Source organism: Conger conger, chromosome 16, assembly GCF_963514075.1.
Source record: "Conger conger chromosome 16, fConCon1.1, whole genome shotgun sequence".
In the NCBI taxonomy this organism is placed as follows: Eukaryota; Metazoa; Chordata; class Actinopteri; order Anguilliformes; family Congridae; genus Conger; species Conger conger.
In genome coordinates, this window is record NC_083775.1 from 25950036 (window position 1) to 25974513 (window position 24478).

The 24478-nt window shown below is 45.6% G+C and overlaps 1 protein-coding gene across 2 annotated transcripts in view; it reads right to left on the reverse strand.

Annotated features, from left to right (window-relative positions):
* The window catches only part of ints1 (integrator complex subunit 1), a 42879-nt gene extending 18607 nt beyond the window's left edge, over nucleotides 1–24272 (reverse strand). For both annotated transcript variants that reach the window (XM_061224107.1, XM_061224106.1), the window contains exons 1-33: nucleotides 24173–24272; nucleotides 23515–23600; nucleotides 23035–23322; nucleotides 22438–22634; nucleotides 21598–21735; nucleotides 21007–21166; nucleotides 20312–20417; nucleotides 19509–19695; nucleotides 18968–19113; nucleotides 18591–18732; nucleotides 17890–18066; nucleotides 17174–17282; nucleotides 16637–16757; nucleotides 16268–16345; nucleotides 15811–15968; nucleotides 14903–14999; nucleotides 13989–14080; nucleotides 13674–13734; nucleotides 13074–13271; nucleotides 11157–11286; nucleotides 10664–10843; nucleotides 10382–10531; nucleotides 9671–9850; nucleotides 8696–8800; nucleotides 8216–8383; nucleotides 7465–7576; nucleotides 6709–6867; nucleotides 5774–5920; nucleotides 5285–5383; nucleotides 4609–4733; nucleotides 3014–3268; nucleotides 1822–1981; nucleotides 168–299 (exon numbers count right to left, since the gene is read on the reverse strand). In XM_061224107.1, the coding sequence (XP_061080091.1) occupies nucleotides 168–299; nucleotides 1822–1981; nucleotides 3014–3268; nucleotides 4609–4733; nucleotides 5285–5383; nucleotides 5774–5920; nucleotides 6709–6867; nucleotides 7465–7576; nucleotides 8216–8383; nucleotides 8696–8800; nucleotides 9671–9850; nucleotides 10382–10531; nucleotides 10664–10843; nucleotides 11157–11286; nucleotides 13074–13271; nucleotides 13674–13734; nucleotides 13989–14080; nucleotides 14903–14999; nucleotides 15811–15968; nucleotides 16268–16345; nucleotides 16637–16757; nucleotides 17174–17282; nucleotides 17890–18066; nucleotides 18591–18732; nucleotides 18968–19113; nucleotides 19509–19695; nucleotides 20312–20417; nucleotides 21007–21166; nucleotides 21598–21735; nucleotides 22438–22634; nucleotides 23035–23322; nucleotides 23515–23569 (4612 nt within the window). In that variant the 5' untranslated portion in view covers nucleotides 23570–23600; nucleotides 24173–24272. The remainder of the gene's footprint in view (nucleotides 1–167; nucleotides 300–1821; nucleotides 1982–3013; nucleotides 3269–4608; nucleotides 4734–5284; nucleotides 5384–5773; nucleotides 5921–6708; nucleotides 6868–7464; nucleotides 7577–8215; nucleotides 8384–8695; nucleotides 8801–9670; nucleotides 9851–10381; nucleotides 10532–10663; nucleotides 10844–11156; nucleotides 11287–13073; nucleotides 13272–13673; nucleotides 13735–13988; nucleotides 14081–14902; nucleotides 15000–15810; nucleotides 15969–16267; nucleotides 16346–16636; nucleotides 16758–17173; nucleotides 17283–17889; nucleotides 18067–18590; nucleotides 18733–18967; nucleotides 19114–19508; nucleotides 19696–20311; nucleotides 20418–21006; nucleotides 21167–21597; nucleotides 21736–22437; nucleotides 22635–23034; nucleotides 23323–23514; nucleotides 23601–24172) is intronic.
* Between the last annotated feature and the right edge of the window lie 206 nt (nucleotides 24273–24478).

The window sequence follows — 24478 nt, forward strand, 5'->3', positions numbered from 1 at the left end:
TTGACTACTACTGACATATCGTTTTATACCCTTGGTTTAATGCTTTGAAATGGAACAACAGACAGATGAAACGGGCACAGGAACACACGTGTTGGATGTGTGCAGTAACGGGTCAGGGGCGCAAGGCGACCCGCTGTCCGCACATGGAAAGAGGCGGGCAGACGCACCTTTCCGGACAAGGTCCGGCTCGGCGTTGCACCTCTCCCCGGCCTTCAGGGTGGCGATGACGGCCCTGGCGCCCACCTCCGAGTCCCGGCCATACGCCAACGCCTCTGCCAGATGAAGGAACCCGGTACGCACTGCAGAGAGGAGAGAACGCACTTACGACTGGGTCACTGGCGGTGAGCACCAGCCTCTATAACCGACTCTGAACCTCATTTACCAAGACCCTTAGCAAGCGGAAAACCTTTTAGAACGCGCAAAAGCAATAATGTGGTATAATTGGTCATAGTATTTGTTTTGCACCAATCACTGGTTGTGTCTAGTTTTGTGTGCCCTAAAAGGGCATGTTAAAGATCTTAGTAAATCAGGCCCTCTGATTTATCGGTGACTCCATCTATTATGGGTGAATCTTCTATCCTCGCTATAGGCTTTGGAAGTCTGATGTAAAACCTCTGCCCCTATGGATTTCCTAATAATTATTTTGCTAGCAAAAATCTAATTTGTTCATATCCAAACAAACGTCAAAATGTCCATTTCTTTTAAAGGGTTTTGAAAAACATGAATTTCTCCCATAGAATGTTGGATTTCTTAATGCGGAAGTCTAGAAAGTGCTAACAAACCACAGATATTAATGAAGGGAATGATGACATGGCTTCTGAGGCCTGTACGTGTCAACAATGAGATAGGAATGCCTGATAACTTAATCAGTCGTGTGAGAAATCTCTGGACCTCTCATCATACCCTGATGACGTGAAATGCAGTTCTACTGCATTCTGGTTTGTGAACTACGCATATAAGTGGTTACTTTGATGTTTTTGTCGACTGTACTCATAAAGAAAATGGTGACTCATGCTACAAATACAATACTGACATCTCCTACTGACAATAAACAGCCACAACTGTGCAAAACCAGCTAATAATGCACAATGACACCTACTACTAACAATAAAAAACTACAGTACAACAAAGCAAAACCAGCTAATAAGTTGTTGTAAGTATAACCTGCAATTGGTTCTGGATACACGTGTCTACTAAATGGCTGAATGCAAAATGTCTATCTAAGCTGTGGAATATCCTGTAAAATGTCCATATAAGCCAGGGGTGTCCAATCTTATCCAGAAAGGGCCGGTGTGTGTGCAGGTTGTTGTTTTAGCACAGAACTAAGACAGCTGATTCTACTCATCAAGGTCTTGATTAAAGACCACGATTAGTTCATTAGTATAATCAGGTGTGTTACTGCTGGGTTAAAACAAAAACCTGCACCCACGCCGGCCCTTTTAGGATAAAATGGTGAAAGGTGAAATATCCTGTAAAATGTCCATCTAAGGGGTGAAATATCTGGTAAAATGTCCATCTAAGTGGTGAAATATCTAGTAAAATGTCCATCTAAGTGGTGAAATATCTGGTAAAATGTCCATCTAAGTGGTGAAATATCTGGTAAAATGTCCATCTAAGTGGTGAAATATCTGGTAAAATGTCCATCTAAGTGGTGAAATATCTGGTAAAATGTCCATCTAAGTGGTGAATTATCTGGTAAAATGTCCATCTAAGTGGTGAAATATCTGGTAAAATGTCCATCTAAGTGGTGAAATATCTGGTAAAATGTCCATCTAAGCGGTGAAATATCCAGTACAGTGTGAATGTAAGGGCGGGACACACCGTCGCTCAGCCGGTGCTTGTGGGAGTACTGGGCGGCGAAGCCCTTCAGCAGGGCCTGCAGGGGCCCCGGCTCCACCGACGGGCTCTCCAGCCAGCTCAGCATCTGCATGGCGGCTTTGAAGAAGAGCGCGGAGAAGGCCGAGTCCTGGGGCACACGACGCTGGAGGGAGAGAGAGGGAGAGGGAGAGGGAGAGAGAAGGAGGGAGGGAGAGGGAGGGGGAGGGAGAGAGAGAGGGAGAGGGAGAGGGAGGGAGAGAGGGAGAGGGAGGGAGAGAGAGAGGGAGAGGGAGAGGGAGAGAGAAGGAGGGCGGGAGGGAGGGGGAGGGAGAGAGAGAGGGAGAGGGAGAGGGAGGGAGAGAGAGAGGGAGATGGAGAGAGAGAGAGAGAGAGAGGGAGGGAGGGGTGTCAAACAACACATTGACAAACCCGGACGAGTCATCCATACTATAATCACACTACAAAAAGCTTCCAGTGCCAAGTCTTGATTCTAGGCTGTTCATTGCCTTTGGTGTGTTATTGGCGTTTGTCAACATGAGGACCAGAGTAGCGCCAATGGCAGTTAAGGAAGCCATTATGCGGCTGATAAATAATACAGGCAGAAACATAGGCCAAACAATCGGATTATCAACATCAAGAATTTGGAAATTCATTATGAAGAGAAAGCATTGGTGTGTACTAACGCAATGTACTGGGTCCTGGAGGGAGTGGTAGGTAGATTGTGAGGACCAGGTGTGTGTTTGGATCCAAATTTTATGCTTTCTTCCTGATATCCCTTTCCCTTGCTTCAAGGGGGGGATCCCGAAAATGCCTGAATGAAATATGGCATCCGCACCAAGTGCAATTTATGAATATAATCCCTCCCTCATTTTTACTCCCTCCAACCAAGGGTATAAAATTCAAGCTCCCAACAAGAAGGGAATCCCACAATGCAATGCTCTGTGTGGGAATGTGCCAGAAGTAGAACCGAATGCAACCCCAAATGATGTGGAGATTTGGTGTGGGACTGAGTTGTTTCCTGATGGGTGTGTGAAAGTATGGGAATTTAGGAGGGGAGAACACATTCAAAAACACACTGCTGAGCGATTCACGCGAGTTCGTTCGGTACCAGAGCACTGGAGGGTTCTGACCGGACAAGCGGAGGCCTGTCTCTCGCGGCGCGGGGGTGGTGCTACACCTGGCTCCGCCCTCCTACCTGGTACTGGTGCAGCTGCCGCAGCAGCGGGCAGGAGTGGGCGTGGCTGCGGTGCATGGCCAGGACCACGGCGCCCCCGTGGGTGGAGTTGAGCAGGGCCGCCAGGGCCTGGAGGAGGCGAGAGGCCACCCCGCCGGGCTGGGCGTGTCCCTGCCGCACGCGGGCCAGCTCCTGGGCCAGGGCCTGCTGCAGGGCCAGAGTGAGCTGGCGTGGGGGGGGGCTGGGCCAGCGAGGGTCCACGTTCAGGGGGAAGAGCTGGGGGACAGACAGATACGGCCACAGGATTCCAGAAAAATAACAATAATTTTTGTATAAGAACAATAATAGCTTCTGCAGAACAACAACAGATAATGGTGACCAATAACACCTACTACTGACCAATAACAACTATTACTGAACAATAACACCTATTACTGACCAATAACAACTATTACTGACCAATAACACCTACTACTGACCAATAACAACTATTACTGAACAATAACAACTATTACTGGTCAATAACAACTATTACTGAACAATAATAGGTACTACTGACCAATAACAACTATTACTGAACAATAATAGGTACTACTGACCAATAACAACTGAACAAAATGAAAATTAACACTTACAGTACTAGCAAGCAATAACAGCTACTAGCTAAACGGCAATAAAAGCAACTACTGAACAATAACAGGCACTACTGAGCATCTAGCTCAGTATCTAGTATCAGTATCTAGCTAGCATCAACAGCTACTATTGAACAATAACAGCTGCAAACTACACAGCAAAAAAAGCTACTATGGACAATGGCAGGTACTACTAAGCAATAAAATCAATCACACTTACTACTTAGCAGTAACAGTTACTACTGGTCAATAACAGCTCCTACTGAGTTAGTGACTTAACTACATACTTATATTTCAGGGAGATTTTTTTGACGAAACAAAATATTCAGAAACAGTTTTAAATTTTCAGATAAAATGCACTTGCAAACTTGAATTGCCATTATCTGCTTATTTTCACGCATATTCTTAACTGAAAGCTTATATTTATACTGCTTCGACCTTCTTGGAAAAGGAGATTTTATCGCAGCGGGACCTAGAGATCTAAGGAATAAATGAAATCTTTTTTGAGGTTATTTTGGTCGAGGAGTGAGAAATGTGCAAAGCCGTGAAGCTTTCAGGTTTCAAGACAACAGTGTAAATGCCACCGCCTACACTAACACACCGACTGACACCGAGGACAGAGAAAACACTTTGAAGACTGAAAACTGACTCTCTCCAATTTTGCGATAATTATTGTTTGCCTGCTAGCTCAAGTAGTTTAAACTAAATGACCCTTGAAATTGAAAATAACAGCACTAATTTCACAAAATGACTGGAGCTCCAGGCAAGAACGCTGCAATAATTGAATCATGTTATTCATTTATTTACTAATGATTTTCTTAACTCAAGCCGCTTTTCCTAAACGGCAAGAAACACGCTTGAAAATATAACCTATATCCCTTGCTCTTTTTTGTAGTGTGGAAAGTATTTTAAGTGAAAAAGAGAATGTATGAGTAAATAATCTGAGAGATAAAACCCCTTTAAATTCTCTGTGAATGTCAGCACCTGAACAAGCATTCCGGTGAGATCGTCGTCAGGCCCGATCGCTGGAATCTGATTGGCTGCTCGCATCTTCATCGCGCTGTGGGGAGTTTCTACAGTGACCTTGGCCCGGTTCAGTTCGGCGCTGTCTGAAAGGGAACCGCGGCAACAAGCCTCACTCTGTGAGCACGAGGCTGGATTAAAGCACCTTTCACCAGCAGAAACATGGCCTATAATCACCTGGACCGCTTCATTTAAAGGGCCAGCTCAGTATGTGGACAAAATCTATAATCCATGCCAGGGATCATCAAATCTGGACCACAAATCCAAATCCAGCCCTGGTTTTCTTTCCTCCTGGGGTAAATTAACTGTACAATTAGTACCACCGATTGGCCAGACTTTCTTCACACATGACTCCCAGCTAAAGGGAGGGTGGAAAACCAGCTGTTCTTAGCCTTTGAGGACCGTGAGTTGATGATCCCTGATCTATGCAGCAAGCATGGATAATGTACGGTTAATGTACGCATAACGTAGACCCGGGTGTAGTACCTCTTCACATAAGCCTACTTCAGAAAGCACACAACTATTTACCTGACAGAAAGTAGGTAAATAGTTGATTCAATACATTATACAAATTAAACGCAGTAGGCTAAACTTAAGACGCACACATACAGCACATATCAGAGACGGTCCTGCTTACCTCTGCGAGGAGGAAGAGAGGCGCTGAGTAAGGTGTGGAAGGTGTGCCCCCCGGTGGCACCCCGCTCGTGTTGCACCTCCACCAGGTGAGCCATGTAGTCTGAAACAAGAGACACAGTCTGTGCACTGCAGTAAAGGTTTCAGCTCTCCTACAGGAGGAAAATGAGTAGCTTTTTTTTTTTTTTAGAGCTCACAGCGTGCGCAGAGTCCGGTTCATTAGTGAAGCGGTAAGTGTGCCGTTAGCCTAGCAAAGCTAGTAACATTTTACCAAATGTTATGACCACCATTAACAGAACGAAGAAAAACCTTTTCCAGTAAGTAGTAGTTATTTAAAAAGAGAATGTAGACCCAAAGTCACAATAGACAGAAAGGAACAGACAGGCACAGGGCTCTAAGCGCCCTTGCTAGTTTACTGGCAGAACAACATGTCGTAAACTCGGGTGTTGTTCTTGGACAGCGGTAGCCGCAGCAGGGCCGGAGACAGGCTCACTCTTGTCCATGATGTTCTGCTCCAGGGTCTGGGGGTCGTGGGACACGGCCTGATCCAGATACTGCAGCAGCTTGCTCATGCTGGACACGGGGATGCCGAAGGACTGCACGAACAGCAGCAGCTGCTGGGGCTCCAGGTCCTGCAGGGCTGCGGGGGAACGACCGCGGTCAGGACGACCGTAGACCGCGCGGGCGGACAATCAGACCACCGCCGCAGTCTCTATGCAAGCTCGACCACCGGTGATTCACTTAGTGATCGGGAAGTGTTTTCACTTTAATGTCCCTTTTATGTTTTCCCGTATTTGGCATTTAGTGGAATAATTTAACCCTTGTGGACCGTTTACTTTTTACAGCTTTGCAACTGCTAGCTTGGGTCAAATTAAATATATTATTAGGATTTTAAAGCAATACTAAAGATTTATGCAAAGATACTCAACATATTATCTCAATTCCAAACAATATAAACAAAATATATAGTTTGTGGATGCCACTTACCTCTGCTAGACCATATTTACAATGAATGTGTCATTTGTTTGCGATAAAAGATGTCATTTATGTATAAAAATCTCCTATAATAAAGGCAGGGGGCATAAATCATGTTTATCTGCAAAACATGTAGAATGAAACAAAATTCTCATGGGGTAGAATGTTGATATTTATCACCTGGAACTGACACTGTCAAATATTCAGAAGTCTTTTATCAAACTTAAAGAAACCATAAACAGATGATGAACAACAAATAGAAACACAAAGCAAAAACCAAATTTAAACTGCTTTAGTCACTGAAAGATGTCATTCACCGTTTACTAAAAAATTAAAATGTGACAATTCGCCCCAAACTGTACACAAGGCATATTTACAAATGAACCTTTTTGACTCCTTTTCAATACTTGACATCAATTATTTAGAATCAATGCACCTTTGCTTCTCACATACCTGCATCCACCAATCGGGAGACTTCCGAGCGGATCATCCTCAGCTTCAGCCAATCGGGCAGCAGAAGGGCTTCTTCCGAGGTGTCCACTAGGAAGGCAGTGGGGAGGGGCTTCTTATCGGGGAACCAGATGTCCAGCAGGTTGTAAAAATCGCTCTCCTCTGAAGAGACAGACACAAGGGGGCGCTGTTCAGCCTGTCTGTGTGGAAGACCCTATGGGGGGTTTTCATCCTCACAATCATGCTTTTCATCCAGACACAGAGAAGCTGACAGCTCCCAGAAGGTTCTAATGCAGGGATCATCAAATGGCCCTCAAATTAAAATCCAGCCCCAATTAGTGCTACCGATAGGACAGGCCGTCTTCATAACTGACTCCCAGGGAAAGGGAGGGTGAAAAACCAGCAGTTCTTGGCCTACAAGGACCGTGATTTAACGATCCCTGTTCTACGGTCATACTGGAGGATATTAAGAAGGAAGCTTCCTGTATGCACTTCTGTTAATTATTTAATTTATATACAATAGGAAAAGGGGCTGTAGCCTTTTACAAGGCTGAGGAATTAGTTTAATATTCAAATTGGAATTTGATGAAAACGGGTTCGGCGATGCCTTCATGCGTTTCATCCCCAACTTTACACAGCAGTAAATTATCACTCTCAGGAGACAAAATGACAAACGGCGGTCTCCCAGCCCGCCAGGACAAAGCGATGGAGCGGAAAAACGGCTAAGGAAGAGCGAGAGAAAGAAGGGAAAACGCAGACCTTTGGGTGGGCCCAGGGTGAGCAGTATGACCATGGCGTGCACCACCAGGATGTGCATGGTGGCCGTCTCCCCTGTGGTCCAGCGCAGGAACACCTGGTCCTGAGACTCGGACTGGAACAGACACACCTCTTCTGTTACATGAGCTGAGCATGGTTAGCCCGCGGTTAGCTCAACATGGCTAGCCCTAACCGCAAGGGATACGCGACGCCAATACACTTTAACATGAACAGTTTCACTCCACTCAAGTGTAACTACAACAAAAGCAAAAACTCCTCGGGATTTGGGTGGAGCCACTCCGTATTGGGCTTGGGACTGAAAGTGGCATTATCATCTAACCTAAAACAGATGAAGTTTCTTTGATTATTGACCGTCTTAAATCGTCAAACTCAACTCCAGGAGGACAGCGGTCTGTTGGTAGTTGATATGTAGCTGCACTTAAGCGTTTCATTTCAGTCATTGATTGGCCTGTTTCCAAGAATTGAAAGGAATTCACAAAACCGAACCCGAGACTGTGCTACATCTACTAGATCTACACGCCTGTTAACCTGAATGAGAGCAAAACCCGTTGAGTTTGAAGAAACAACGGTTTGAGTTTGAAGAAACCACGGCGTCCAGTGAGAAGGCCTCCTCACCCAGCTCTAGATCTACACGCCTCTGTTAACCTGAATAAGAGCGAAACCCGTTGAGTTTGAAGAAACAACGATTTGAGTTTGAAGAAACCACGGCATCCAATGAGAAGGCCTTCCTCACCCAGCTGTAGAGGTCCTCGCCCTCCTTGGTCTTCCTCATGCGGCGGATGTAGGAGGAGAAGATGGAGATGAGGGCGGACAGCACGGCGTCGGACTCGGGCCGGCACGAGTGCTTACTGAACAGACAGCTCATGATGGTGGAGCGCTCCACGATCAGCCTCGCCACATCCTGAGAGAGAGAGAGAGAGAGAGAGAGAGAGAGAGAGAGAGAGAGAGAGAGAGAGAGAGAGAGAGAGAGAGAGGTGGCTTACAATGCCTTTATGTTTTTCAGATAGTGTTCAAAGAGCTTTAGAAAACAAAGGAAATCTTAACACTACCACTAAAAACGAAACATTGAGCATAATAATGAAACCCTAAAAGTCAATTTTGCACTGGCATTTTCAGTTATTTCTAGAATGCAAATAATTAAAAACAGGAGATAGAGTTAAAGAATAGGCAGGCTGCAAGATTTTAAAACACACAGGATGGGGGGATACCATACCAGGGCGAGATCATTGTGAAGACCCTGCTCCTCCACAGGTGCATGCTGGGACAGATAGATCAGGTAGGCGCTGATGGTCTGAGGATCTGTCTCCACGTGAATGGCCTTGGAGGACATATAATGTTATAAAACTGCATAAATGTAACAACCCCCACACAAACCAATGAAACAGTCCTGTTTACAAGTAGATATTATGTTCTTCACAGGTCAATTAAATGGTGTGCATTTACATAAAACTCAATGCAGTCAGAATTAATAAGCACGTTAGCTCATGTATCTTTCTCAACATTCTAACAAAGGCTACACAGTGCCTCAGCAAGCAATTTAAATGGCAGCCTTCCAATTACAAGCCCCTAACCCCCAAAACACACACAGCTGAGCATACAAATGTAAATATCATATTATATTAGGTTACACTACAATCATTTAGCAGATGCTCTTTTCCAGAGCGACATACATTGCTTTTACATTGTTCCATAGTATCCATTCATACATACTCTGGATACATACTGAAACTGAACTTTTACATTATTGGCATTTGGCAGACGCTCTTATCCAGAGCTTAAGTAGCTTGCTCAAGTGTACTTAGGTAGTGTCCTACCAGGTAATCAAACCTGCAATCTTTAGGTCACAAGCCCAGTTCCCCAACCACTACTATACCTACTATACTGCTACCCACCATGTGATCACCTTGGATGGAGTCAATTCCATCATCAATCCACCCTAGAAATTACTTGAGATTCAAAGAACATAATAGGCTTGATTTGAGGCGAGATGCTATCTAGCTTTTAGGTAAACTAAGCATTAGGTACACTTCAGTGGTTGTAAATGGTGATTATTGCTGGGCTGAATGGCCTATTCTCCTGATTATGTTGTGTTAGGTTATTCACGGATCTACTGAAAAAATGAAATTGGCCTCCAATCCTAGTGGTGGCTCTGTCTCCGACCGTTAGCTGCAATATTGGCTCAACTGACCTGCTGCAGGGCGCTGGAGGTCATGGCCCGCACACTGTCGAACAGGGGCAGTTTGGACAGGTCCTGCAGGAGCCACTGGTACCCCGGGAGGAGTTCGGCGTCCGTCGAGTCCTCCTCCATGGGCTGGTCCCGCTCCTCTCCGTCCCTCAGACCCCCTTCGGAGAGGACCAGAGACAGGCCCTGTCCCCGAAATCACACCGCTTTAATACAGCCTATCAAGTGTCATGCAGGCTCAACAACTACACAAGCACTTCAGAAGCACTAGATAGCTTATTTATAAGCCCTAACCAAGTATAAACTGGTGGTGCCCAATCAAGTGCTACGGAGGGCCAAGAGTATGCAGATTTTCATTCCAAACTATCACAACACCAGCTGATTTCACCAATTAAAATTCCTTCAACCAGAGAGGAGGGAACTCATAAGGGAAATCAGCCGGTGTTGTGATTGGTTTGTATGAAAACGTGCAGACTCACAGTACTCCTTGGCACGGGATTGGGCACCACTGTCATTGACGATTACAGGCCTTGGGTAGATATTTTCACAAAGTGTGTGAACTGACATTAGTCAACATGACTGCCACGTGCTCATACACATTTATACATGCTGCGTGATTGTAGTGTGTAGTGATTATGAAGACGTTATGCACTAAAGATCTTATGAAGGTGTTATGTAGCTCTGGCGTTTGGGACACGTTCTCATGCTACAAGGTACCTTCATGGCCAGCACCCTGGAGGCGACCTGCGAGGAGCTGAGTCTACGCAGGAAGTAGTCCAGGACCTCGCACGTAGTCTGCTCGTCCGCTTTAGGACCCAGGAGCAAATCCTGCAGGCGTCCAAGGAGCTGCCTTTGTTTTTGTTGCCTCTGCGGTCGGGGAAAAAATAGACCGTTCCATTGTGTGACTCAGTATTTTGGTTTTGCTATCACATTTCTGTTCTTGGAGAGGATGCTAGTGCTGTCTTGTTCAGAGACCGTTTCTGAGGGAAAGCCACGCACTTGTCTTTTCTTAGCTCGTTGCTCCTTGCTCTCTCCCTCATCCTCGTCCTCTACTGGAGAAGAGTCGTCCGCCGCGTCGTGGAGCAGGAACTCGCACAGGCACTGCACGGGCAGCACGTCCAAGGACCCCTCGCTGGACTGGACGAGGTCGGCCAGCCAGGGCATGGACTGGGAGGAGGCCTGGAGGCAAGCACAGAGGGCGGCTCATCAAATGGTAAATGGTAAATGCACTATACAATTGATGCTTCTCACTCACCCATTCATACACACACTCACACGCCAATTGGCTGCCGTGTAAGGCACCGACCAGCTCGTCAGGAGCATTTAGGGTTAGGTGTCTTGCTCAGGGACACTTCGATACACCCAGGGCAGGATGGAACCGGCAACCCTCCGACTGCCAGACGACGGATCTTACCACCTGAGCCACTGTCTCAAATTGGCCTCAAAATGGAGGTTGGGAAATGGTGCATGCTGGGAGATGTAGTTCCCTCACCTGTCTCTGGATGATGTTGAGCAGGAAGTCCGGGCTGCGGCTACGGCAGAGCAGGTGTCCCAGGCGCAGTGACTGGTTGAGACTCTTCACCTGCTCCTGGACGAGGGGCGGGGGTCTGCGAGGGGGCCCCCTGAGGGACGAGCAAAATATCCACCCATCTGTCAATACTGCCCCCAATTACCACCTCACTGTTCTATTCTCACGTTTATACTGCCCCCTATTCCCACTTCACTGTTCTAAGCTCCTGTATCTCAACCACATCTACGTTACATTACATTAATGGCATTTGGCAGACGCTCTTATCCAGAGTGACGTACAACAAAGTGCATACCCATAACCAGGGATAAGTGCGCTGAAAGACCCTAGAGGGAAGTACAATTTCAACTGCTACCTGCACAACAAAGATAAGGACCAGGGCCTATTTGATTAAATGTTGTTTTGGTTTTTTTTGTAAATCGTAATACTGCAACACACAAAGGTATGAACAAACCCCTTACCTAGCCAAATACTGCTTACCTAGCCAAACTAAACATCCTAAACATCTAATATACATTACATTAATTTAGCCCATTCATCCATTGCGCTTACAAGGGTCACTTGCAGTGTACAATGTAAAATAGTACCAGATCTGAAGTGTATTTCACAAAGTAGGATTACTACGGTAGCATGGTACTTCAGTCCATGCCCCAGATTTGGGATAGATTTGGATTTTACTCAGTGTAGTTATCCAGCTAACTTTGTAATTCTGCTTCATGAAATATCCCCCTGGCTAACTACATTCCCAAACCATCAGGCCTATATGCAAGCAGGTGTACACACATTTATGACTCAAAATAAATAATTTTGAAGAACCTAAATTGAGTTTTGTAAATCAAAGTTAATGACTAATGTTCCTTGAATTAAAGCTCTGAGTTTAGTGCATAATTCGAGAAGACGTTATAATAATCTTGCCATTTTCCACTGCTCATACATATCCAAAACATCTTCCTATAACTGTTCTGCAACAACATTTTTTATGAAAACAAGCCGTCGGATGACTCAACCCTGGATTAATTTAATAAAATGCTGGAAAAAAAGAGGATCCAAGAGAAAACCCCACTGACAGGAATGGAAAGGACTCAGCGTGGAGCCAGAGAACATCAGTGATTCAGTGAGTCATTAGGGATCAGAGTGCAGTGAATCACTGCAAATGAGCCGTAACACAGCCCACTACAGCCAGGGGGCATGGAGCAGGGAGTTTGCGTGTATGGTCAAGGAGTGTGTGTGTGTGTGTGTGTGTGTGTGTGTGTGTGGTCACAGAGTGTATGTTCAGGTGTGTGTATGTGTGTGCATGTGGCTCTGACTATGCAGGCTAGTGTGTGGGTGTGTGTGTGTGTGTGTGTGTGTGTCCTGTGGGTCCAGGCTGGTGTATGTGTACTGTAGCTTTCACTGTGGGTCCAGGCTGATGTATGTGTGTATATGTATGAATACAGTATTTCTCACTGTGGGTCCAGGCTGGTGTGTGTGTGTGTGTGTGTGTGTGTGTGTGTATACAGTATTTCTCACTGTGGGTCCAGGCTGGTGTATGTATGTATACAGTATGTCTCACTGTGGGTCCAGGCTGGTGTATGTGTGTGTATGTATGTGTACAGTATGTCTCACTGTGGGTCCAGGCTGGTGTATGTGTGTGTATGTATGTGTACAGTATGTCTCACTGTGGGTCCAGGCTGGTGTATACAGTATGTCTCACTGTGGGTCCAGGCTGGTGTCTGTGTGTGTGTGTGTGTGTGTGTGTATGTATGTATAAAGTATGTCTCACTGTGGGTCCAGGCTGGCGTGTGTGTATGTGTGTGCATGTATGTATACAGCATGTCTCACTGTGGGGTCCAGGCTGGTGTTTGTGTATGTGTGTGTATGTATGTGTACAGTATGTCTCACTGTGGGTCCAGGCTGGTGAGCTGAGACAGCAGCAGACTGTTGCTCTCGGTGATGGTCTGCTTGGTGGAGGCGGCAGCCAGGTGGCTCTCGAAGGCCAGGATCTCCTGCTTCTCCCGCTGGGAGATCTGCAGCTCGCGGTTTATCATCTCCGTCTTGGTCTCCTCGTCTGCCACCGTGCACGGCGGGTACGAGTAGTTACTGCCCAAACACAATCACAGAGCACGGCTCAATGTGAGCTCTGCACGTCCAACACACAGTCCAGCTCCAACCACACACGTACAAGGCCACAGTAAGAGACAGGAAGTTCTCATGTGAAACATGAAATGAGTCAATTAAAACTATCTTTGTTATAGTGACACATAAAGAACCAAAGATAGCAACTACTACAACACAAACATGTATTCAGTTGAGCCTTTCAAATACCAAATTTTTTTAAATACTGAATAGCCTTTAACACTATTTGATTTCCTATTATATTAATTACTAATCTATACATAATAATGTGAATTAATAATTATATTGTCACAATAATTTGATGAATTCAGAGTAAAAAAAGATTTCTCATCCAAGGTCATTTTCTATGTGCTATAAAAGGCTTACTTTGTCATGACCATCTCCATAAGCATCTTTAGGGTGGGATAGCCATCCCAGGCTGCCAAACCTACAGTCAGAAAAAAGCAGAATTAAGATGGAAGGCATAACTGGTCAATGTTCAACATACCATGGAACCACCAGAAATATTCATGGATTTTACAGCGCTTATTTTCAGATTAACAGTTATACCCTTTAAAGAAAACAGCCATGAATAAGCACTCGTCACTGCGGTTCAAAGATTTACGAGAGAAATGCGGTATTATTTTGAGGGCACATTTAAATTAATCGGCGGGCAGATTTAACAGTAGGAGTAGGATTTACCGATCTTCTGCGGGTTGAAGGCAGCCACCACGAGCAGCAGAAGCCAGGCTTTCCAGTACAGCGTGGAGATTGCCAGGTTTGGCGGCTGATACCTTAAAAATAACATTATAACATAATAACAACATTAGCAGTGACCATGAAACCATAGGAGGAAGCCCTGCTGAGCTACTGTGAGCTGGAATCAGCGTAAGGCCTGGTTTACACTTCACTGCATGACACTTTTGACAAGTGTTGCTCGACAAAAATGAGGGTGTTGCACATTGTTGGGCATTTATACGACGGCTCAGGCCTGTGGGGAGGGTTCCGCTGTGTCTATGGTGATGTGACGCTACATATCCTGACCGCTATATGACATTTGTAAACCGCCCAATCACATGACACGACAAGTACGACATTAGCCGTGTTTACACGCACAATATTTCCTCTTTCTGAGTACTTTGTTCCGACTGAAGATTCAAAATGAACCGTGTACATGCAAGCTGAATACATTTTATCAGATTAAAAAGTGTGTGTTTCCATGCCAAGCAATGAATCGGAATAAAACATCTTGACATGCACAGAACGATGTACGCCATCTCAAAATATGCGTTGTGTATTACGTACAATATCTGCATTTCTGCGGTCGCTTTTCAGGCAGCAGCGTCAGCTGAATATAACTGAATAGACCAATATAGCTGAATACAAATATTAAAACGAGAGAAGGAGAGCGAGAGAGCAGACTTCCCTAGCTGAAGTGCTTCTAGAGGTGCACGATGTTGAGAAAAAGTGTGAGCCTCAGGGGTTTTCTGTGACACTAGTCACAGTTAAAGAAGAGTATAGAATAGAGTTGTAAATACATCAGTTTTGTCAAGCAACACTTGTGTAAATAGCATAAAAGTATAAATTGGGCTTAAAAAGTAGGCCGCAAGCCCTACCCAGCAGGGAGCTGGATGTTCTCTGGGTGATGGTACGTGCACAGGTTCAGCACTGCGTCGATGAGCTGAATCCGCTCCACCCGCAACACGTCCAGATCTGGGAGGAGAGAAAAATGTAGGCCTCTGTTCACTCTGACAGCAATGCTAATGGGCCTTAACTTTTCTAAATTATTATTTTGGTTAGTATTCACCATTATGATACTACTAGCATTGTGCCATTTGTTACCATTTGCTCAAATGTTTAATGCCTTGCTCGCAGTTCAGGGTAAACCACTGAATGGATGTGTCAGTATACATTTCTCCATCAAATACTTGTATTTCCATAACACTGAAACACCGCTGTCATAACACAAACCTAAGCACAGTATAGAGGAAACTACACTCTATGTCATGGGTAATAAAAGAAGCTGAGAACTGCTGGTTTCCCACCCTCCCTTTACAGGGAAAGTTAGGTGTGAAGACTGTTCAGTCAATTACATTACACACATTTACATTACAAGGCATTTAGCATACGCTCTTATCCAGGGCAACGTACAATGAAGTGCAGATTGAACACAGGAACAAGTGTGAAGAGGACCCTAGAGGACAGCAGGATTCCGAGTCTAACGTGACCGTACAGATACAATCAGAACCCTTGAAAAATACATCAACTTACGAACTAGAACACCACGGTTGGCAGCTAGAATACCCCGAGTACAACAATACAATAGCTAATACAACACAACACAACAATATCTATATATAACTATATAAGTGGTATTATAGTCTATGGCAATTAGGCAGGAGGAAAGAAAAGCTGGGCTGGAATTGATGAAGCTGGGCTGGATTTGATGATGGCTGTATGCCATGCTTGGTTAATGGCTTTGAGAGGGGAGAAGGGGGTCGTGGTTTTAGCGAGGGGGGCGTACCGTCAGACTGCACCCCGGCTGCCCTCTTCACCAGGTGATCGGCCAGCTCCATGGCGTCGGCGGGGCCCAGAGGGAGGTCCCGGGACAGACCAATCACCAGGATGCGCATCAGCGTGTCCTCCAATAGGGGCACCTCTGAGCACAGGCGCAGGAAAAAACTGCACACACGCACACATTTACATTTTAGTCATTTAGCAGATGCTTTTAATCCAAACACTCAAAGCCTGTAAGTACTTCAACAAGGGAAAAGCATCAAATCCATAGAGTAAATTGCAAAACATACATGTATAGCAGTTATAAACACAAACAAAAACTGTGTGTGTGTGTGTTTCGTGCACACACATACACAGACGCAGAGACACGTCACGACTCCACAATCAGATCCCCCACAGCTGTCGCTGAGAGACAGACCATACAGAAAGAACTCTCTCCGGCATTCAGGGAGTAACGCTCTTACTTTCGGTCGCTCTCTGGGGGCCAGTTATCCCACTTATAGTAGGTCTCTGGCTGTTCGGTGAAGAGGACTTTGTGAAGGCTGGAAGAAATGAGGTCACACGCATTTAATCTCAGATAATACAGAGATGGTATTGCAGTAATGTAGAGTGTTCATTACATGCTTACAAGTTATACATAAAATAACTCCCTTCGTTACTAACCGGGTAGAAAATTTCAACATCATTAACAAACATACAGCATTGAACATAGAACCAACTGGTGATAAGGCCGTAATACTGTGAGTTAGGGATTTTGCCTAACCCACACCATTTCGGCTCTGCGCGCACACCATTTTGGCTCTTTGCATAAAGCGGTTTCCTGTGGTACTCACCAGTGTACATAGTCTTTGGGCCCCACTTTGCTGATGGTGGGCACCACAGTGTGGAGCCACCACACAGCGTCCCTCTGAATGGCGGCGATCTGGTTCTGGAAGGACCGCAGCACCTCTAAATCTGAACATACAAAGAAAACACATTCAGATAGGCACAAGATAAGGGAGCCTCTTCCTACAGATACTAAATGTTCAACATACCCCACTTTAAAGGTCCATCAATTTGAACAAATGAACAATAATAGTAATAATTCATTTTTGCTTTGCTGTTACTGTTAATTAGTAGTGGTAGTAGTAGTAGTAACAGTAGTAGTCGTTGTAATAGCAGTAGTAGCAGTTGCAGTAGTAGCTTTGGCTAGTAGTAGTAGAAGTAATGGTAGTAATAGTGACAGCAATAATAATAGTAGTAGAGGGTAGTAGCAGTAAGTTAGTTGTAGTAGTAGTATCAGTGCTAGTCTTAGTAGCGAGAGTAATAGTAGTAGTAGTGCTAGTAGTATAAGCAGTAGTATTGGTTTTAGTAGCAATAGTAGCACTTACTCTTCTTCTCTCCTTTGTCCCAGGCGATGCCGGCCTCTTTGACCTGGGCGGTGATGCCCAGCATCATGGAGACGGTGAGCAGGTCTGTCACCTGGATGACGAAGCGTTCCTGCAGAGACCACACAGACCCTCAGCACAGACCTGCATTAACCATCCTCTCCCTCACCATACCAGACTAGCGCTAGCTAACAGCCTACGATGCAGCATCTTCCATTTGGGTGAGCTTTATTATGAGTCATTCTTAACTGCAATGAAAAAGAAAATGCTATGGGTAGCCACTAATGAAGCGGCTAACACTGTAATGGACCGCAGCCTATCAGCAGTGCATACGAGCCTCAAAACATTGGGACCAATGGCATCGATGCAAAATGCCAAATCACACACATCACATTGCAGCATTCTAGTAGCTTCACAGCTGAGAGCCTTTTACATATAAAATCATTTCACTTACACAGCCTATAGACTTTTACAAATAAAAGGAATTTACTAGCCACTTGTATGTTAAAGATTTCACAAAAAATAACAGTATGACTGCTGCCCTGGTGAGCGGACAGGACAGCCTGAGGATCTAACAGTATGACTGCTGTACCCAGTGAGAGGACAGGACAGCCTGAGGATCTAACAGTATGACTGCTGTACCCAGTGAGAGGACAGGACAGCCTGAGGATCTAGGAGCAGGACTCTGCTGCCCCAGTGAGCAGACAGGACAGGCTGACCTTGAACTCCATGTCCACGTAGGTGGCCTCCTTCCTCTCCTGCATCAGGCCCAGGCAGAAGGACTGGAAGTTGATCTCGTGCTTGGTCTGCTTGATGATCTCCCTCAGCAGGGCCCTGGAGGCGCGCAGGTAGTCGTCCTTGTTGGTCAGCAGGTCCTGGAAGACCATGGCCAGAAACTGGCGAGGGGGAGGAGGCAGAGTTATAGCCGGAGACAGCCTCCAACATGGGCAGAGCCACCACAAGCTGTCGGAGACATCCAATTACAGCGAGGCGATATAATAATATATAATAAACTTACCTTGTCAATTAGTCACTACGTCAGATACGGGAAATGATGAACAGAGGGAGGGAAGGAGGGAGGGAGGATGCTGCAGAGTACTTGGGCGGGGCCTGTTAATACCTTCCCACAAAGACTGTGACTGACAGCGTTTGGGCTCCAACCCCTCTGCAGGGCCATGAAACCTTGCTCTCTCATTACTAACTACATCCAAGGCTTTTGAGCCATGTGTATAATTAAAATTTCCTTTAAGAGTATCCTCTTAATTTCATACCAGAGAATGGAACCATTCCGGATTCATCCCGGCAAAACAAGAGAGCCCTCGGCTATTCAATGCTAAAGGAAACCTTTCCGGAAAATATCCTCCACTATAAAACGTTTCTCACCACCTCATGACCTAGAGGCCACACCACCCCCTCTCACCTTGGGGGCCTGCTCGGGGCTGTGCTGCAGGACGGTGTGCAGGACCTGCATATTGTTGGGGTTCCTGGCGTTGGACAGCTCGTTGAAGATCACCAGCTTCACCATGGTCCCCAGGTTGTCTCTGTGTGCGTTCAGGAGCTCCCTACAGGGATGAGGGAAGAGGACAAGCAGGCGAAACGTCACACCTCGCATTGCATTTATGACGCTATTATTTGTTACGCAAAGCGACATACGATAAGCACATTGAGCACATCAGTTATCCATAGCCATGAACACCAAGTCTAGTTCAGAAGGTATGTGAAGGCAAAGGCAATAAAGTTATGGCATGTCAAATTTGAAACCCCAGAGCACATCTTCTGTATGGGCGAGAGGCCTACCGGACGCAGAGCATGTAGTGGTTGAGGAGGACTTTGGGCTTGAGCCGGATCTTGATGAGGTTGGAGACCACCTCCATGTCGTCGGCCCCGTGGGTGTTGCAGTTCATGCACAGGGACATGAGCAGGTCCTGCGCTGGACGGGTCAGCTGTGGGAACAGGGACACGCTCACTATCCAGCTTCATGGCAGCTGACACATTGTATATTACTGCTGGTGTTTACTGGCAGTTTTTATCCAGGCCTTTATCCAGAGTGAATGTTGAGAACTTCTAAGATGAAATTTGCTTAACTTCCTGAACTGACTGTGTAGAAAGGGAATCGAGTGCAACTCAGCTGACCGAGCATCTCGCTCTGAAAAGCCAAGCTTCAATCGGTCTCTGAAGTGGCTCTCAAGTTGCTCACCTCAAGAGGTGCTAGAGAGGTACGGTTTTAGGACGACAACTTTAGCACCTTTGACTTCAGCCGGTTTTCAGGTGGCGAGAGATCTTGCATAGACAAATAAAAACAATGTGATATCCATGCAGCTCTCTCCCTCTCTCTCACCTTGGGGTTCTGCAGCCACATCTCCAGCCTCTGCACGGCCATCAGCCGCACCTCCTTGTAGCCACAGGTGGCGGTGAGCAGGCGGAGGAGGTTGCGTGACACGTTGTCCATGGGCTGCCGGCGGTTCAGCTGGTCCCTCAGGACGTCCAGGACGTAGTCCTCCACGCTCTCGGCCAGCTCCTCGTACCTGCGGTCAGCGGGGGCCCGTCAGGAAAGGAGCAGACTACGCCCCTGAACGGGAGGGGTGTTTCTCTACTGCCGCCTAGTTTACACACCCAAATCCAGCGCAGCCAGTCAAAACAACAGGCCTGCACCACCACGCCATGTGTGACACCTCCCGTCGTTTTGGAATGGCCATGCAGTAGTGTGCATTGGGGTTGGGGTGTACCAGATTTTCACTGTTAATCCATGATTTACAAGTACTACAGTATTAAGTATTTTTAGCAGTGACAGCAAAAAAAATCTGCATATTACCAGGTTCTACCAACTGTTCATGATGCTCGGCACATACACAGCCAATATGACCTCAGAGACTTCAAATGAAGCAACAGCAAAGCGGGTTTCATACAAAACGTGGCTGTTAATATGCATGTTTGCTTCTGCTTGACAGTTTTACGGCGAGCCTTGCTGACGATGCCTCGCTTCAGATTCAGTACAAGTTACCGCGAAAGTTAGAAAGCCCTAGGTGACCTTCTAGCCAATTTTAACCTCATTTCACTGAGGTTTTGACAGCAGTGGGGGCAGGCACAGAACAGGACACCGCCCCTCGTAGCAGAAGCCAGGCGGAGAGGTTGGTGGCTTACCTGGGCATCACCTGGCCTTCGTCCTCTGGGCTCAGCTTCTCCTCCGCTATCAGCAGCTCCGTCTGGCTGTCGTCTTCATCTGGAGTGGAGGGGTGAGGGCTGCTCCCTATGGGGGGAGGGGGGGGGAAGACAAGAGGTCACAAAACATGCCTTGATTATCAGATTGCAAATCAACCTAACAGGGCTCAATCGGGGAGTTTATAATGGGAATAGCGCCCGCACTCCACAGCGTAGTGAGTACACTCACTCACACAGTGATCCCTCTGGGAGTTGTAATGAGGGCACGCTAAATTCCCATGTGTTAGTTCAGCCTAGCACCTGCGTTATGTGTATTTCTCTCATTTTTTGGTACACCTGCAGAAGTTGCCAACATTTTTTCCAAATCACAAAGAAAACATGCAATAAATAAGCTGAATTTCCTCTGGATAACCAACCACAAACCTAGTGCCATCTCAACAAACCAAAGCTCCCATTTTAGGACATTTGCTCCTGAAAATTGATGCGCACCAACAGAAAAAAACTAATTAAGGAGCACATCTACTAATTGAGAGGCATTAGCATGCTCCTAATCAACTTAGAAGCATTTATCAACTTAGCAGCATGTTCCGTGGAAAAATCTTAAGAGTAGAGCACGACTTCAGAAGAAGCTCTTTAGCTGTGTAGACCCAGCGGCCTCCGGAGCACGCCCTTCATACCGGCGCTGAGGTCCCCTCCCGAGCGGCCCGTGTCCGTCTGCAGCAGCATGCTCTTCGGGGGCATCTTGGTGGTGAAGGCCGTCTGGATGTTGTCCACAAAGTTCTTACAGTGGGAGCTGTCCACCCAGATACGCTCTCCCAGAGAGTCCTCAATGTAGACCTGGACGACGTCACAACTTTTTAATCAATTTATGAAAAATTAACAAATAAATCTTGGTCCATAGGGGAGATGACTCTTAACCCACATAAGAATTCTCTATCCCCTGCCACGACACTTTCAGTGCTGTGATTTCTTCCACACCTGTTACCTTCTCTGCTTTCCCTGTCTGAATGAAGTAATATCATTCAAGGAAGACGGCCTGGCCTCTCTCTTTTAAGAAATAATAAAATAATTGTTTTGTTTTTTGTTTACCCACAAATCTCTCAAACAGCTGGTCATATTTCACAACAGAGCTGAATATTCGCCGAAGATATTCATGTTAGCTACCTTCCTGCAGCCTTTACACGGCAGGCCAGGTTTTCTACCCACTGTGCCACAGTGACCTCTCAGTAAGTTTCAAATTCTCCTCATGCGAAGCGGTTGGCTCTTACTTTGACGAAGATCTCAGGCCAGTTCTCGTCCTCTTCGTAAGCGGCCATCAGCAGGTTGCAGGCGAGCACGGACACCAGGCTGTTGCCCTTGGCTTTGAAGTTGATGGAAGCATCACGTCGCAGGAGACTGCACAAGGCCTGTGACGTTAGGAACCGCCTCATTAGATTCAGTGTGAAATTTTAAACTGGCCGTTTGAGAAAGCATTTTGGCATTTTACATGTCAAGTTTTATCATTTTCCTGATACAGTGGTATACTAAAGTTTCACTTCTTTACGCTTTCAGCTTACAGTGAAACAAATGTTTCAGGGGGAATTTTTGAAGGGCGGGGAGATGATTTGACTGAAGTCGCATGAGGAGGGGGACGTCAAACGATGACGCACGCCGCTTCATGAAAGGACAGCGATTGCAGGGGTACAAAACATTTTAAGTTTGCTTTACACCCACTGGTACACAATGACGTAAAATCAAAATTCAAATGGTTTTCTAGCTAGAAGTGCTTTGGTGGGATAATACACGAGTATAACAATAAAATTTATTTTAAAAATATATACTTTCAGACGTGTTCATATAGTTATGAAGAATGGAGTAAATTGAGGGGAAACATTTCAGCTTATCATTAAGACTGATTTTATCACAAGACTTCAGCCATGACTTGTGTAGCGTGTGACCCCTCTGATAACAGTATGTGTGTGTGAGCATTCAGAGGGTGGAAATACCAAAGATGATCATTAAATACGATTGTTAGGATTTTGTAAATTGTGTCGTGTACACAAAGCATAAGGTGCTTGGTGCTTATGTAATGTAATGCTTGGCTTGCCCACAGAAAAACAGACACTGACCTCGATGACTCCCTCCGTGGCGAAGACGTTGGGCTTCATTTTGGCCAGGAACATGAGGCTGAGGTACAGCGTGATGTCGGGCTTGGCGCGGTTCAGTTTCAGCTGCTTGACCGCGCCGCAGAGGACCCCCTCGATGCGGTCGTCGTTTCCCTCCGCCTCGGCCGCCTCGATCTCGTCCAGCAGGACCGCGGGGGAAACTGGGGCAGACAGCGCACAAATGAGCTCCCAACGCGAACCAAGGACATGGCCAATGAGCCCACAACAACATTCATGGTGTTGACATGGAAATTTAATTGAATGTACAAAAGAGGTGTTTTATCCTGACTCCTCGAAAACCCAAAATTCTATTTTACAACCTGTTAATTACCTTGTATTTACTGTACAGAGTTAATCTGTCCAATTAGTAGATAACTAGTAATCAGTAAGTACTATGAAACAAAGTCAGTAAGTACCATGCAAACACTTTTTATGACCCATGTCATAGTACTTACCTCTGAAATTAAAAGAGTTAAGTAATACGTACGTGGTACTTGCTGAGTAAATACTAGATAATTAACTGTAAAATCGTATTCATAGGTTGCTTGACTCTGACAGTACCTTCAATGGGCACAACTGAAGGCTCCTTGATGGAGGGCGATATGGCTCTCTTGTCCACTGCAGCCACATCAGCCAGCCGCCCCAGAGCGCTGACCGGAGGGGTGGAGAGTTTGGGGCGCTTGGAGAGACTGGACAGACCGGAGGAGGAGGGCAGGGATGAAGGGGTCTCCCTCTTTCGGTCAGGAGGCAGACCCGTGGAGGCAGGCTTCAGGAGAACAGCAGGCGCTTTGGGTTCCCCAGCTTGGCTTTTGGAGCCTAAAGCTATAAAATCTCCTGGAGGAGGGTGACCTGGACAGAGAACATTTTTGAAGTTCAAGATGACAACAGGAGAGTCTCACGATTTTTATGCCGCACTGTACCTTAACCAAATTCAAGACAATACAGAGTATTTAAATAGAGGAGAATATAATAGTAATGATGTTATCAATACTCCATATGTTCATCTTGTTTCAAATAGTTTATACACATGATGGTGCTTACCTGAAGGTTTAGCCGTGCTTGGGCGCCTAATTGTGGGGGGCTTTGGCCGATTCATGATGATTAGTGCCAAAACTGGCGACCTGGTCCTTAATGAAGTAAATCGATGAAATGTCAATAATCAATCTACTAAAATAAATACAATCGTGTGTAAAGCAATCTAAAAAAAAAAAAAAAAAAGATACATGCAATGACACTAAAAAATAATGATTCTTATCTTAAGGTTCTAATTAATATACTTTGTCAGCAAGCAAACTCTGCAAGAACACTACATCAGTTCACTGTTAGCTTCCTAGCCAGTTAGGTTAATACGCCTACATACAAAACTCCAAAACAGCGTTAACAAGCTATTGTTTCTGAGAACTTGAAAACCTGTCATGCAAATGGACAAGTCTAAGCAGAAAGCAAAACATCATATTTCTAACAAGTTGGCTAAGTTAACCAAACCATAGCAGACAACAAAACATCGGTGCAGACACTGAACGCAAGCTAGTTAGCTAGCTAGCTAGCTTATCTGTCGATGTTTCAATGCAAGTCAGACAGGCAGCCAGCTAGCTAAATTAGCAGCTACTGTAACCTTAAAATGTTATGACTATATAGACATTTCCGATAACTAGATATACTCATTTGAAATGAACAACAGAGAATCAGTTTTTCTTACGCTGGATACGGAGGCTCAGTTATCTAAATATTTTTTTGATTTTCTAGATGATAGTTACAGCAACATATTTCTCGTCCATTGAGTAACGTTAACCTTCTACCCCGGAAAAAAAAACTTACAACCTTAGGCTAGGAAACGGAAGTAGCAGGCAAGCCTTGCACGCTAGTATGGCATGAACTTGTTCGTTTGTAGCTTGTTCTCAAATTGTGTTATTTCTTTGCTATTAATATTTCAGATTAAGAAATAAATCGAAAGCAGTAGACACCTGTGCAGGGACATGCAAATATGTAAATAGTACGTCGTTTT